This window comes from Rutilus rutilus (genome assembly GCF_951802725.1).
Source record: "Rutilus rutilus genome assembly, chromosome: 21".
NCBI lineage: Eukaryota > Metazoa > Chordata > Actinopteri > Cypriniformes > Leuciscidae > Rutilus > Rutilus rutilus.
The window spans coordinates 28,377,126-28,393,736 of NC_140226.1; the positions used below are offsets into that span (position 1 = coordinate 28,377,126).

General features: G+C 38.9%; 1 protein-coding gene across 1 annotated transcript in view; it reads right to left on the reverse strand.

The window, feature by feature from the left end:
* Positions 1-15,595, reverse strand: part of crim1 (cysteine rich transmembrane BMP regulator 1 (chordin-like)) — a 116,480-nt gene extending 100,885 nt beyond the window's left edge. Inside the window, exons 1-2 of the mRNA XM_084392973.1 lie at positions 14,707-15,595; positions 2,599-2,772 (exon numbers count right to left, since the gene is read on the reverse strand). Coding sequence (XP_084249099.1) covers positions 2,599-2,772; positions 14,707-15,019 — 487 coding nt within the window. The 5' untranslated portion in view covers positions 15,020-15,595. The remainder of the gene's footprint in view (positions 1-2,598; positions 2,773-14,706) is intronic.
* Positions 15,596-16,611: the final 1,016 nt, after the last annotated feature.

Consider the following 16,611-nt stretch of genomic DNA (forward strand, 5'->3'; position numbering starts at 1 on the left):
AATGTCTAGTTAGTTGGCGAACTCATTAGTGAATTACTCTTCATTTGTATTTCTTTCGAAGTGGTGAATTATTGCATTGTAACGTTACCTGGATGTTCAGTCAGATGCGGTGCGAAACTAGGATAGTTCACAACACAAACGTCCGTGTCCTCGTCTGATTCACAACACAAACGTCCGTGTCCTCGTCTGATTCAGAGATTTCATCCAGGAGAAGTTGTCATTGTTGAAATTCTTTGCCACAGTCGGACTCTATCTCTGTGTTCGTAGCGGTTCGTAGTTGCATAGTGAGATCACCGGCGCCACCAGTCCGCCCTAACCCGAGCCAGTCCGGGCTCCTCGTCCGCGGCAGGCAGGTCTTCTGCCTCGGCTGCTCTTCGCTATAATGCGGCTTGTAAAGGTAGCCACAAACACCTGATTCAAGCATCAGACTTCTGAAATCCTCTTCCTCTATATCATATTGAGCACTCTCCTCCGCTATTGTCATAACTTTACATCTGTCTCCACAGCGCCTGTTAGCTTAGCTTCCAAACAAGATGGAGGATATTGCTTTTAGTTTTCAGAGTCAAGTCCCACCCACTGATCTGTAATAGGCCTGTAGCGTGAGCGGTTCCCGCCCCCTGGGAAAGATGAGGAACGAGTGTCTGTAGTCTCTACACTTTTCAATGAAATGTGACTTCCTGCTTATTATGACGCAAAATGATGATTTTTACGTCATAATAAGCAGGAAGTAAAACACTTAAATCCTTATTTCTCCCATCTCAGGGAAAAATGGATGAAAAATCCACATTTATTATAATATATGACTGGGTTTCTAACAATACAAAGCTTAATGCAAATGGGTGAAGTGTCCCTTTAATGAAATCTGATGTAATATTATAATGCGTATTTGGCTTGCTGTCCGGGGGGAGGGCTCCGAGCTCGGAATTCGGCCCGACCCCAGAGTACTCCCCCCTATGAATGTATAGATCATAGGTATCTATGAGCAGACCCAGCCGAGTGTGAGGTGAAGGGGTGGTGGCGGGATGCTGAGAAATTTGTCATGAGACAGGAGGTAAGGGAAGGCTTTATTTATACTGGCTTCTTCTTGTGCTGATTGGATGATTACCTGAACATGCTCCTCCCGAACTTTGTTACATAAAACTTCATTAAGTGTAACCCAACTTTTCACGCATTATGATTACAGGGCATATTATTGATTAATAAAGACATATTTGTGCATAGGTCCTTGCAAAATACTATGTTATGACCTCAAAACTTTTTTTACCATAGGGAATTATTTGTAAAATAATACTTTTTTTGTTTCCTGAACAGACTGAACAGCTGAAAAGTGCATTTAAAAAACACATTTAAAACCAGCCAACAGACCAGCTTAACCAAGCTAGGAGAAAAGCTAAGACCAGCAAATCAGCTTTTTTATTTTTTTCAGGTATTGCTTTGTTTCATTTTTTTCCCCACCCCTGTTTTATTAGCCTGGCACCACTGTAAAAGGACAAAGGCATCAAAATGATAGGCTGACAGCCACTAGAAAAAAAAAACCCATCAACAACGAGCTACTCATCAAGAGAATTAACTATCTATTAGACACTACATCTCTAGCAAATTGACAACTCTACAAATAGACAAGCAAAACAACATCCCAGACTAGACACAAAATCACAATAAACAAGTGACAACTGCAACAACTCTAAAGCACTAGTCAAAACAACATGACAAGCACCTATTAGTAAACTAAAACAGGGGGTAAACCTTCAAAAATAGCCACAGCCGGCTTCAGGGATGACGAAAAGCACACCTGTCGCTATAAAACAACAAGGCCCTGCACCTGTTGCTATGACCGTTGTGATAACAAGCATGTATTTTTATGTTTAAATGCCAGTGTGCCACCATCTAGTACTGATGCACAGGCACGCTCAGAGAATGCGAGCAAGTATCCATCAGGGACTGTTTTTTTCAACGCAACATTTGCATTCTGATAGCTCTAAAAGGAGCCTTATCAGCCTCTAGTAAATCAGATTTGTCTGTTTGTTTAATCACAGGCTTCTAAAAAACTGTTATTTAAGCAGGATTCCATAAGAAAAGAGGAGAAAATAATCTTTTGCTACCCCACCCTTTACAAAAGAAAGGGAATTAGAACAAACAACTATGTGAAAAAAAAAAAAAGGCTCCAGGTATGACAAACACGTTGTTATGCAGTGGCTTAGCGAATGCAAAAAATATGTTGCTGTCTCAAAGTAAAAACAAAACAAAAACAAACAAGTATTTGTTTAGGGTTCTTATTTAGGGTGACAAAAAATATCTTGGCAAACCTACTGCACTTTTGTACAAACAAAATAAATAAATAAATAAAATAAAATAAAAAATGTACCCCGCAACAATTGTACATGTACTTATTATAAAGCAGGTTTTTTGTGTGTTCATAAAGTCAAGCGATCGAAAGTTCAAACACACATTTTAAAGATTAAACCCATCAAGTACGCATTAAATAGCATGATGACATTTTGAATACTGCAGAAAGACATGCGCATGCAGGTACAAGTATGTTGCACGCTGGAAGTAGATAGAGAGAAAAGATAATGAGAATGGAGAAATAAGAGGTACCTTCAATCTTTTGCAGGGCTGTCTGACAGGCTTCCTGGCTAGCGAACTCGAATGGGTTGTTGCATGTTCGTACACTGTCACATTCACACTTCCCATCAATGATGTTACAGCCCGTAACCAGGTTTTCATTGCATGGCTCAAAGCCCAAGAGCTGGTCGTCATCCCAGTTTTCATCTGAACGAAAATGAAAGAGACACATATCAATGAGAATGCCACAGCAACAGAAATTCATTACCAGATCAAACAGAGTATTTTAAAATTCAGAATACATCCTGATACATTTTTACAGTATCATTAAAATCGCGGGTTCCCAAAAGCCAACTGGTCTGGTGATGCTGAAGTAATGAGGCTACTGAATGCTAGAAAAGAGCACATGGCCAATTACATGTGCATTTGAGGTCCAAGGGGTATCATAGAACTCAGGAATAGGAGAGAAACGCAGACTTGTTATAAAGGATTATGCAGTTTCTACGTTCCTAGCCTCTCTCGACTTACACGATAAATAAATGGTGGCAGAGAGCGGCACATTTTCAAAATAAGAATGACCCCGACCCTGAAGACGCTTGTATCTGCCAGGAACATTATGAAGTCTTATTTGCAGTGCAAACACACATTGCTGATACAAGCGCTGGTATTTCAGCCCACTGAATGTTCACCTTATCAGCGCGCACGCATGTTTGTGTGCTTAGTACGGATGAATACACACTCAAGATGGGCACATACCAGGGCTGGCTGAAATATTGATTTTTTTTTTTATATATATATAAATTATTTTACAATTTATTTGATAAAAACCAAAATATTATTATTTTTAAATATATATTAAAATGTTTTTTTTTTTCTATGATATTGTATTCCCTAGAAAACATACTAAAAAACAGCTTAAACCAGTCTGAAGATGGTTTGAGCTGGTCTTATCAGGTTTCACAACCTAGTCAAGCTGTGCAGCCAGCTGGTTTCCTAAACTGAACAGCTGAAAAGTGGCCAAAACCCCTAGAGAACCACCCAATAGACCAGCTTTACCAGGAAATCAGCTTGGGGTGGTTTATTTATTTATTTATTTCAGCAGAGTATTGCTCAGTGAAGGTACATGAGAATTTGTTTTAACAGCCTGAAACCACTAACATCATATTAATGTATGCTGTTGATCCTGGAACAACATTCCAATCAGTTTTAAGGGACAAGTTTACAGTTTATGTCAAGTTTAGGCTTACAACCAGGGTTATGTGCTTCAACATCAGTGTTATTCACCGATCATTTCCCTCTGATTTTAAGGATAAGTTATGGGTAGGTTTAGGTTTAGAGGTAGGGATAGGACTACATTTTCAGGCAGAAATGTTGATCCAGGAACATGTCTTACTTGGCAAAATAGAGTTGTAAAGTAATACATTATTACTAAATTATTTTAATACATGTCATCTGACCATTAATTTCCCATACTAGTCCTTAGTAACATAAATGACAGTAGAGTAGTAGAGTAGAGTTTTAATGAATCGGCCCAAAACACGGATTTATTTGCATACACATCAACCAGACCCGGTGTATATACTAAGTACCAGGGCATGCATGTAGATGCATCTGAATGCGTGTAATTTGTGTCTTTCGGCCTCCGAGGAATGCAGCCCGCTTGCCAATAAATAACAGGCCTTGTGCTTCTATGAGCAATTCGGCTGTTGAGTCAGAAAGATTTCTGTAGAAACCTGCCTGGTACTGCAGAGAAACCTTCAATTTGATTTAGCAGAAATTAGACTACTAAATGACTTTGTTTTGTATCCATAACTTCTCAACCCCTGGGTGGGTCGCTTTAAATACTCTGAGGATAAACAAGTCATGGAAAAACATTCCTTTCACCCGCCCTTGTATGTTCACTGTAGGGTCAGTCACAGCTGCACACTTGCGGCCCAGTGTTTCGGTCATCTGCATTTGATGGGTGTGATTCCAGCTGTACGGCACAACACCCATACCGTGGGCCGCAAGAACACAAGGTCCCTATATATAGGGGACTGTGAGTGTGTGATCTTCTAACAATCAAGGACTAGAAGCTGATGTTTCAAAGCCTTGGGCGCTTGTTATTTTCACCAAAGCCACAGGGGTGAAGTCCCCAAATAGCTGCTGTCAACAGCTGATTCTTCCGTAACTAAGCATGGCTCTCCAGACCAGCTTCGGGTCGTTTAGCTGGGTGTGGAGGGTCGAGTCCCCTGCCAAACAAGGGTTGTCAGTAGCCTGGCATAGGGTTCACATGATAAACACATCGCGGTGGTCCAAACCACACAGCGGGATTCAGCTTGGCATGTTCACAGACAGCGTTGCCTTGAAGACCTCCTGGGAAGATCCTCCTTACGAGTTCAGAAATCATAATTACGACGTGATGTGCATTCAAGTGATTTCAGTCAGATTAAAATGGATGCAATTTCTCTTTTTCACTTCCTGACAAACACGGGATGTTTTTAGTGCTAATGCAACAAAAATATGAGTAACTGATGTGTTAACTATATATTTTATCATTCTTGTGCTCCAAGCACAATGACTGATAAGAAATGCCAAACCAAATCAGCCCATAATAATAATCCATAATCGAGCTACATGAGCCGTATTTACTGGCAAGCTGTATTGTATTCAATACAAAACTGCATACTAGAGATGTCAATCAATTAAAAATGTTAATCGAATTAATTACATGATATGCTTATTACAACATAAACTGTTTGTTGTATTTCCATATTAAATGTAAGCCTATCACTAGTGTTTTCAGTTCAAGGTTCAAGTTTTTCCATTCATGACCAAATGTAACTTGTTTAATGTAATTAATCACAGAAAATTAACATGCTAAGTTGATAACCCTAGTACAATGTAATAGGTACACATTCACAATTACAACTTCTATCATGACCAATTTGCGTGTATCATGATGAGTATTTAATTGATACGCCTCCAAACCCCAGAAAGACAATCAGTGTTCAATAAAATATAATTTCCCACTGGAAATTACAACATTGCGGAGGATTCCATTTACATTAATTTTGAAAATACGATCATTTGGAGACACTTGACAGCAGGATTACAGTAGTGTTGTCACAAGTCTAAAATGGTCTTAGTTTTTACATTCACTCAAACCATAAAAAAGGTAACAAAAGTATTGACAGATCCTTTGTTCTGTATTGTGACAAACATCTGAGAGAAACAGATTATCAAAAAAGAAACAAAAAATGGCGCAGGGACTGTCGACTGGACGGAGGCAGATCTGAATGCAAGCTTTGGGTTGACTGTAAGAAAGGGTGGGGTTTAAGCGGATGAAATGATTGGAGAAGTCTGGTATATGTCACCAGAGAGAAGTCTGTCGTTTCACTGGAAGACTGAGTTGACATTTTGACAAACAAATATTGAGCTCAAAATATGTTTTAATTTGCATGGATGAAGCTTTTACAATAAGATAAATAATACATAGGATAGAGAGTGAATTTACACTTCATGCCGACTTTAAAATATTCTTCTTGAATATTTTACATTCTCAGTTTGAAGCATTTCACAAATGTAATCAGAGATGTGAGTTATCGCAATAACTTAGTAACTGCTCCTTCTATCATATTCTCTCAAGACTCAATATTTGTATTAAAGCCTTGTACTATACGAAAACACAATCCTCTCACCTCACGTTACCTAATATAGTCTGGTAGATGAAGAGGCAACTAAAAAAAAATCGAACAAAAGGCTTGTAGAATCAGAAAAACTGAAGGAATAAAATGAAGCCCCATTTAACACAGCGGTTCTTCAAAAACAAGCACAGTGAAAAGTGTTGTTTTGCTGATATCAAAGCATGATATCGTCCTTTTCTAGCTGATACATGGCCTTCCCGCTGTACTCTGCAGTGGCACCTGGTTGTTATCAAGGCAGGAGTCCTTCCTCGAGCAAGAGATGCTTGCTAATTTGCAACCAAACCAATTAATTACTCTGTCAGGAAAAGACAGCATTTTCAACACCCTAGTCGTTAAACGCTACTCTGCAACCAATGAAAGACAGTGAAGATAGGAAGACAAATGCTAGTTATAAATCAGAAAAGCTATTAATACCCAAAATCTGGTAATAAATTCAACAATTTCAACATTTAGCATATACTTAATGCATATTCCTGATGTTGCTGTGGACGATTCATCAGTGCAATTAATCTTAATGTAAGTATTTTTAAAAGTTACTGATATTCTTTTAATTATATAATTTAAAATAAATGTATAATTAATAAAAGTAATATGTAGGTCACCCAGGCTATCTAATGGATAATGTCAACCAATAACTAAATAGCCAACACAATATCTCTTTTACATTTTGGCGAATTGGTGGCTAACACGTATGAATTAATTCGATCTCATTCATACATTTACATACAACCTGCTTACTGTCGGTTGGGTTTAGGGGTGGAGTTATGGGATAAAAAAAAAAAAAAAAAACGGCACATTTTCGTACAGGTCAAGGTGATTTTGTCAAGTAAGACATGTTCCTGGATTAACATGAATAACCCTGAGAATAAAGCCTAAACGTGACATAAACTGGAAACTTGTCCCTTAAAACTGATTGGAATATTGTTCCAGGATCAACAGAGATGTTGATCCAGAAACGTTGCATTTGATGAAATCACGTTCACCTTTCCATATAAATCACATCGTATGAATCCATAAGAAATCACCACCTTGAAAAATCTTTACTTTTTTACAAGAGTTTAGGCCTCAGGGTTGATTCCATTCCCTTTTCCTTATTGAATATACCATTTCACTCTGAATTGTCACATTACAGAAGTAAATGGTCTGCAAAGCCAATTTAGAATTGACTTTAGGGGAAGAAGTCTTTTTTGCAACAGTGTCTACGGTCTGTATCGCCTGTTCATTGTTCAAATGCAGAGCCCCTTTTGACACTAACTTTCCAGCCTCTGAATTATAACCACGAAAAGTCCCGCCGGCCCCTACGCAGAACCCCCCGAGGACACTTAGTACTCTGAGGAGCAGAAGAGAGACTTCAGGGAAGTGCTTGACAGGGAGGCTGCCGAGAGGGGGTACACATTTCCGCTTGTCTTCACTGACTACACCAGACAACCGGTTCTCTCTCAACAAATTTCAGCCTGCCTGTGCTGTCCCTTTTTGTGAAAAAGAAGAAAAACATAGACACAGACATGCACTTTGGCTGGCAGCAATGCTCTACTTTAAAGAAATAGTTTGCCCAAAGATTCTGTCACAATCTACTCACCCTCATCATGTTACTCCAAACCTGTATTACTGTTCTGGTCTTTGTCCCCCCGTGCCATTACAAAGAATAGAGCTTCAAACCGGTCACCTGATCCAGGTCTCAACTGACTCAGTGTTCCGTCAATTAATAGCTCACTGGAGGAGAAGAACGTCAATAAATAATGACTTCAATTTCTTCAAATAACATTGTTTTCTCAGTAGACTTGGAATATAGCACACATCTCTCACAGCATTTTATGATACATTTACAGTGCTTTTGTGCAACCCATCTTGTTGGGAGATGATGTTTACATTAACTCAGCACACAATTATCTGATTAAGCACTAGAAAATTGCAAAAGAAACCTAGCTAATTATGGATCAGTGGCGTAGAGAGTAGGAGGTGGTGTTAGCTTTTGGCGCGACAGACCCGAGTTCGAATCTGCATTCGACTCCCTTTCCCATTGCATATCAGGTCGGAGTAGCATTTATGTTATATAAAAATCAAGAAAATAATCAAAAAAATGGAAATAAAGTGCCAAAAGGGTATAGAGGGAAACCCAGGTAGGGTTAGATGTAGGTGTAGGGTAATGAAGGGCATTTTAATTTTTTACAAATTCACTGTGTTTGAAATAACTTCCGTTTGGGATCTGGCTTCTTTTCACAGAATGAGGCAGACAGAATATTAATTTGTAGTATTCTATACTTTAATTAATGCTATGTCGATTAGCATTGCATTATAAATATACTTTATTCTTATGTTGCGGTGGTGTGTTTATTGTCTTCATGTTTAATAAGTCTAAGTGTTTCCATCTTGTTATTTTTCAGCTACAGCGATAGATGAATGCCTTTGTCCATATTAGGAATTTCCTTGATCGTCATAAGTTTTATTACTTCGGAGAGGCATGTTTAGACTTACAGTAAATAAAAAATAAAAAAAACATGCAGATTCCGAAAGCACCTGCTAGTGAGGAAAAATGAAACTAGACATTAAAATGAGTGGAGCTGCTCTTACATCACTTTAACTTGGAGCACCTTCTTAGTTTACTTCTATCACAAAGAGCATTGTTTCCCAATCACAGCATAACCTTTATTTAGATGGGTAGAGTTTTTGGCAGAAGAATGCCTTAGACAAAAAAAGAACGCCGTCTGACAGTGATTAAGGCCAATGTGGAGCTGCTTTGTTAGCAGACAGAGTCCAGGGTTTGTGTGGATGATATTAATAAGGGCAGGCGTGCTTCATTCTCCAGGTGTTCTCTGCAAACAGATTGTGTATAATCACATCCCATTCTTCCCAGTCTGAATCCATTTAAATGATAAAGACCACTGCTTTTCTCCTAGCCGGGAAGATTATGATTTGAGCCCAGTGCTGTATTAACAGTAATGTGGTGCAGTCAGTTGGGGATATGAACTGTCAAGCTCAGGGCTCCAATTCCAGATGGGTGGACAAGGTGAAGCTTTAGTAAATATACTGCCGCACAAATGGTCAGAGCGAGTGTGTCAAAAATTTCAACCATGCATGTTGTCAAGGATGTCAGCTACACAAATAAATTACAGCACAACAGGAGAGCATCACAAGTACAGCAAGGGAAATGTCATTTACAATGTTTATAAAAAAACAAAAAACAAAAACTAAAAGTAAATATGTGTGTGTGTGGGGGGGGGGGGGGGGGGTTCTAAGGTACTAAGTTTACATATACATTTAGTTATGTAGAAATACGACTACCAAATTTCTACATGCATTACATAGTGCATGAAAGATGGATAAAGATCCTGTTGAAAAAATGCTACAGAAAAAAACATAGTATCTGAATAAGTGGAAAAAAAAAAAGTGTTCAAAATAAGTGACTTTCCTGTTATGGTTTAAAATAGTTTACTGTGTGCATTTCAAAGTAGTTAATTAAGTCTGTTGTACTTTGGGCACAAATGCACACAGCTAAGCTATCGTTGCATGTGAACAGCAACTCACAAAGCCATTCTTATGCACCGTTCACACCAAGGACAGTAACTATAATAAGGATAAAAATAAAGATAAAGATAGGCTAGTTCTAAAAATCATTCTAAATACAGTCCACGCCACTTTTATAATTCACTTTCAGAATTATTTTATGAGATCACAGCAATAGCAAACCACAACCATCCAATCAATTCCCAATGGACAAAATCAAGTCTCGCCCTACATTTTTTGCTTGTTCGAGAAGTTGTTTCATTTGTATTTACATCACAATAGGGAAAAATATTATCTCAAAAAATGTATCACCTGATAACCAACGTGGCGCTAATATATTGTTTCCCTAAAAAAGCAGCATGCAAATTTTTCTAAAGACTCAAGTTAAAGTATATGTTAATTTCTGGCTCCATACTAGGTCTCCCACTGCCTATCTTCATAAAAATAGAGCAATCTGTGATTTATAAGTCACATTTTTCTGACACTGTTAAAATCTTGTATAATCATCAGGCAACATATGGATGGCCAACAAACAAATAAAGCAGTTCTACAAGAAAAACACGGTAAGCTAAAATTTCATAGATTTGAAACATTTTCAGTTGAATTTTCAAATGTCTCTAGGATTTTGAGTGCAACAGTTCACTTACAGATGTAAAACACTACGACTGCTCCTGAACCCTTCCAAATTGATGCAGTGACCAGTATGATGAGCCCTAAAGTAACTTTAATGTCAAGTCCAGCCGGCTTCACACTGGGACCCCTGACTGCTTTCTCTGAATAGAGAAGCAGCACATCATACATCACTTCTCAAGGAAAGCTCACCTGGAGGGGTCCCCCCCCCCGGGTTCCATGTGATGTGCTTGGTAAGCCGTCTCCAGAGAAGCCCACGGGGCATTTCAGGACCATCATCTCGAATGTATGTGTTCACTTGTAAACAGCCTGTCAAAGTAATATCATGCACAAGAATGCACAAGAAAGTATAGACTTGGATGTGAATATTACGGTCAATTCGAACAGAAAATTTCTTCTGTTGCTTTCTCCTCCACCCCTGTGGATTGTGGTGCTCCATTTAAAGGAACAGTTCACATAAAAATGGAAAATTCTGTAATTATCATTCAACATTTAAATGTGGGTTTGTTCGGCTTCAGGAAACTTTAAAGATAGTAATATGAGCTATTTTGCTTTTGTGTCCTTTTTTAGGCTCGACACCCCTTGTTGTCAATCTATTTATTTTTATTTCAAACACAACCAGGAGTTATTTTTGTGTTCCACATAGGATAGAGTGAATTTACACTTCATGCCGACTTGAAAATATTCTTCTTGAATATTTTACATTCTCAGTTTGAAGCATGTCCTATATAGTCAGAGATGTGAGTTATTGCAATAACAATCACAAAAGTGCAACTGCTCCTTCTATCATATTCTCTCAAGACTCAATATCTGTATTAAAGCCTTGCACTAAAACACAATCCTCTTGTTGTCAGTCAATTTCATTTTATTTAAAACACAACCAGGAGTTCCTTTTTGTGTTCCACAGAAGAGAGAAAACAGGTCTTGAATGACATAAGAGCATTTTGGAGTAAACTTCTCCTTTAAATTCAGAGCAAATCTGTAATGTCCCACAACACACTGGACTTTGAGATATTCATAATTCATGGTGACTCACGGCAGGCACGGTCTACAGCACTTGTACTTTCTAATTCACTGTTAAGACCCTCTGAGGTCTCAGTTTGTTAGGAGGTGAGGGTGGAGGTTAGCAGGACGTGGCCTATAGTGGCATTCGCTGCGCTCTCTCATCTGACTCATTTATCTGACAGCCGTAGCTGTGGCACTCAGTGCCGCAGTGTTTTCTTGGCTGAATTACAGCAGATGTCACCCCGGCAGTTACATGTCAAACGGTCGAGACGCCTTCAATTTTCATTGCCATCCATGCTGAAACCTGACCCGTGACATTGCAATGCATGTCCTCTGACCAAGCCGGCGTTCCAACTTGGACTAGACCTAACAAGCGAGAGGACTCTACAGAGGAAAAAGTATACCGATACAATGTGCAAGCATTAAGAAAATGTTACAGATTGTGAGAAATGTGCCTAAGAGTCTTGATAATTGCTGTGCCAGTTTTTCATCTCTCGGGGTAATTTTCTTCAGATGACAACACATTCTGGTAGTCGCTTCATTAACATGGTGATTCAGAAAAGAAAATTCAGAAACATGAAACAAAAGGATCCTCTACCCAAAAATAAATCTCATCATTTAATCTCCCTCATGCTGTCCCAGATGTATATGACTTTCTTTCTTCTGTGAAACACAAACTAAGACATCTTCTAAGATTTTTAGAAAAATAATCCATCTCTGTGAGTCCTTGTAATGCAAGTGGATGGGGATCCTCAAAGTTTACACTTGAATAACTATGCAAACAAAGCAAAACAGTAATCCATACAACCCCAGATGATGAATCAATGCCTTCTGAAGAGAAACAATAGGTATGTGAGAAGCTCGACTCAAACGTTTTGTGAAACTCACTCGAGAAGTGACGTAGAAGCAGATCCTCAACCCACTACATCACGCTTCACAATATACTGGCGTTTACCTCAGGCATGAACTCATGAACCTGCATTTTAAAAGTTGTACGGAAACGATGATTTATAGTTTATGAGGTTGAAAATATTAGTATTTTTCTCTCACACACCTATCGTTTCGCTTCAGAAGACATTGATTCATCAACTTTGAGGGACCCATCCACATAGATTAATCTCTGTCACAAAATCTCAGTTTGTGTTCATCTGAGGTAAAGAAAGACATATGGCACGAGAGTGCGAAAATGATTATTAAGCCTCCATGATTAGAATTTTCAATTTTGGGTGGAGTCCCTTTAAGTCAAATGGTGACAGGCCGATAAATCGGCTGATATTTGACATTAACAACACTGTGAATGAATTTCTGTTTTCAAAAATGTTGTATAGAACTATATTGCATAGAATAAATGTGCATTTTATTTCATAAATTGCATACATGTATAACCGTGGGTTTACGTTCTCATTTGTAGCCTATATTATGAGGTCAATAACATTGATTGGACAAATAGTCTACAGTTTAAAACAGGACATTCATCTGTAAAATATCAGTCAATTCTGGATATTCTAAAGTCTCCCAAACAATATCCAGTTAACGTGTTTTCCATTTCATATATCTCAGGCGAAGAAACTAAACAGCATGTGAAAGTTTAGGCTATGTGACTGTTCAAAGCTCATGTATTATGTAATCATAGTTTCACTTGAGTATGGCTTCATAACTCAGGATTTAAAAACACCCTTTCAAAACTACAAATATGAAATGTACTAACCCAGGATTAAAAAGAATGTTACAGGGAGAAAACCCCTACAGAGAAGACCCTGAGCCAAGACGTGCTTGACAGCACAATTAACTGAATCAAGGTGAGGTGAGAAAAACGCATCCCGAGAAGCAATGCCTCATGACTGAAGGTATTAGAAGCGCACGTCCCTCGACGGTCCGATGTCAAATAAACTGGCTGAGGCACAAGTTAAGTTGCATAGCAGACATTCCGATGAAAAACCAACAAGCCTCGGCGGAAAGAGCGAGGCTGGCACCTCGTCCAAAAACAGCACGGAATCCGTTAGCCATACCCAAAGAAACGGAAAACCGACATGCTGCAAACACATTAACCAGCTCGCTGTCTCTCACTCTACTACAAACGACATAGCTTATAAAGGCAAGGGAAATGTGTTGTTGTACGTACACAGTACTGACGCTTACATTCTGACTCATGCTGTCACTATATCCTCTCCATAATGACTTTACAGTCACATTACGAATATCTAATGAGCCCTGATAATGGTCCATTTCTACTCAAATTAGCTGTAATCATGAATCATAATGTTCAGGAGTTTGTTTTTCTTTCTTTCTTTCTTTCCTCGAAACTAAAACACTACTGTACTGTGAACCAGGTTATCCTCTAACATCTCAAACACAGCACATTGCATCACTGATTCACTACACTTTACACATTTTCTTTCCCTTTCCATATAGACAGATAGTGTGGCAAGCCGTTTTAACATCCATTCTTTAAATCTATTTAATGTTACCAGTAGCCCTATTTTTTATTCCTCCAATGGGGAAAATATTTCTTTCAGTTTCACTATGAAATATATCTATCCACTAGATAATATGCCAATAGAGGAATGTAACAAATTCATTGCTACTGGCATTTTTTTCTATTGAATTCTATAGGGAATCTGTGGCTCAGATAGGGACTATTAACTTAGCAGGCTACTTATTCCAATGTTGCTGTTTATCAAACCTATACACTTTATTGGGATCTATTCATTGAATGATAAAACTTTCATTAAATTCATTCTAACTTGGAATTTCAACTGTTACAAACATTTCAATCATGGTAAGAATTGTAATTTGTTAGGCTTATAGTAATTGGGATAGAGTCACACGATCTAATAAACAATGTATAGGCTACTGGAATGTACTTGTAACTAGTTGGATGGATACTACTAGCTATGTACTACTACTACTACTACTACTAACAAACAAGTATTAGTACCACTGGGAATAGAAGTTAATAGTTCATATCTGAATCAGATCCTCCGAATTTAGAGATAAATCTTTGCAATTTTTTAGCAGTAACAATGGAACCGTTAATTGGCTATATTGGGATGTGACTAGCACTAGTATGAAATAATTACTAGGTCTACAAATGAACAGTAACAAACAATGCTAGGCCTATTAGTTAGTTGTATTAGGCTAAATGAAGTGTTAAAAGAGCTTGCCAGAAAACATCCGCTTTGGTTTAGTTTCACCAATACAGATGGAGGCAGAAGTGATGTGATTTATTTAATTCCTCTCGCTATCATTAGCCTCGATTAAAGCAATGGACATAGATGGCAACTTTTCAGAGAGTAAATGGAATGTGCATACAGACCTTCACAAACTCCAACCTCGTACTGCGTGATGGAGCCGCCGTTTAACGGGGGTCTGATCACGCACCGGAGTCCGCGGTCGCAGGTCCCGTACAGACCGTAAACCCCGCCGCAGCTCTCGTTCTTCTGCTTGGCACAAACCGAGCAGCAGCCGCAGATCCCCAACACCACCGAACCAGTACAGTGCTTGGGCTCCTCGCATTTGGATTTATCACAGGGCAAACAAATGAGCGCCCGACTGTTTTTCGCGATCAGCACCACAAGTTGGAAAATCAGCATGCATTTCATAAGAAGATACATCCTGGAGGAGGCCATGAAGGAAAAGTGAAAAATATGGATATATCCAACCCAACCCCTGTCCCCCAAACTACGCGATGAGGAACAAATCCTCCAGCCAAACCAACAAATAACAGAAGAAAACAGCGACTCTGGACGAGCGCGAGAAATGTTCCGTTTAGAAAGACGCGTTTTCTTGTCGAACAGAATAATACGACGTTCCTGGCGTTAAAGTTTTGTTGACAAAAGCCACCAAAAAGGCATCCCCCTTCAGATGAACGACACCAGAAGAACTATCCCACGCTGTACAACCAGTGCATGGCTTATGCGTCACGATTTCTGCACTGTTCCGTCCAGTTTGTTTTTTGCGGAGGAAAACTTTCCTCACGCGCCTCTTCCTTGGAGTCTTTCGTACACACGCCTGTCCTGCGCCTTTAAAGACAAAGCGCGATGTTTTTCAGTAGTTCCCTGTCGAAGAAAAGGCGGTCCTGTTATTTTTCTTTTTGTTGTTGCCAGAAGAGATTCATTCAGCTGTGTGAATAAATGTTTCCAGCTATCGCGTCCGTCTCATGTCTACCGCTTGCGCTCGCTGCTGAGCGTTCAGTTCAGTCCCTCACCGTGACCTCATAACGGAACCACTCCCATCTCGCATTACTTTGCTCCATTGGAGAGTTCGTTCGTTCCAGATATGAGACACAGGAAATGCTGGTAACACGACACGCTCAAGCGCAGGAGTGTGTGATATAGTTCCCACTGGTGAAGGTGCATGTGCGGAATGTGGGGCCCGCATAACTTTGAAAGAATCTCGAGTTTGTGTGGCTGCACATCTTTAGTACGATTTTGTAGAAGGAATTGTTATGTCTTGGTTTGGCCATGTATTGTTTCCTATCATCCAAAACATGATTTGTTTATATAGTATGACACACGATATCAAAGAGAGACAGCACGTTAAAACAAATCTTCCCATCGCAAAGTTCAGTAGCATATATTAACATAGCCTAAACATAAATAGGTTTTGTCAGACAATATCATTTTAAATGTAATCAGAGATCATAATCTTGAATGTAGCCTAGGTTTAAAAAATCTTTATGGTCTTATTGTGAATCTTGGACAAACCCATTGCAACAATTTCTCTTACACTGTACATTGAGGCCTGTGTGAACTCACTGATCTCTCCTGGTTGACTTTGAACTCTGCCGCTGAATGTAAAGAAAACAGCACATTTACAAGAAGCAAGCATTGGCAATATTATGTTGTTTGTCATTTTCATACATTAAGTAAGCATTTAAAGTCAATGTGAAATCAAAATAGCCACATTTATTAATATTACATGTTCCTGGTCATATTGTGAAAGTCAGTTCACCTTTATTTATATAGCGCTTTTTACTATGCAGCTTTACAGTGATAACAGGCAAATAATGCAACAAAGTTTGTTTCGGCTGTACAGCAGCTCTAGAAGAAAATAGTATCATTGTCCAGCTTAAGTTCAGATTCATTTCAGTTGTAAAACAGTGATGTCATCGTCCAGCTCAGTTCTCATACAATGGTGTCAATGCAGTCAGATCAATAATATTGTTGAATATTAAGTAGGCCTATCTTGATTCCAATTAGGCAAGCCAGAGGCGACAGTG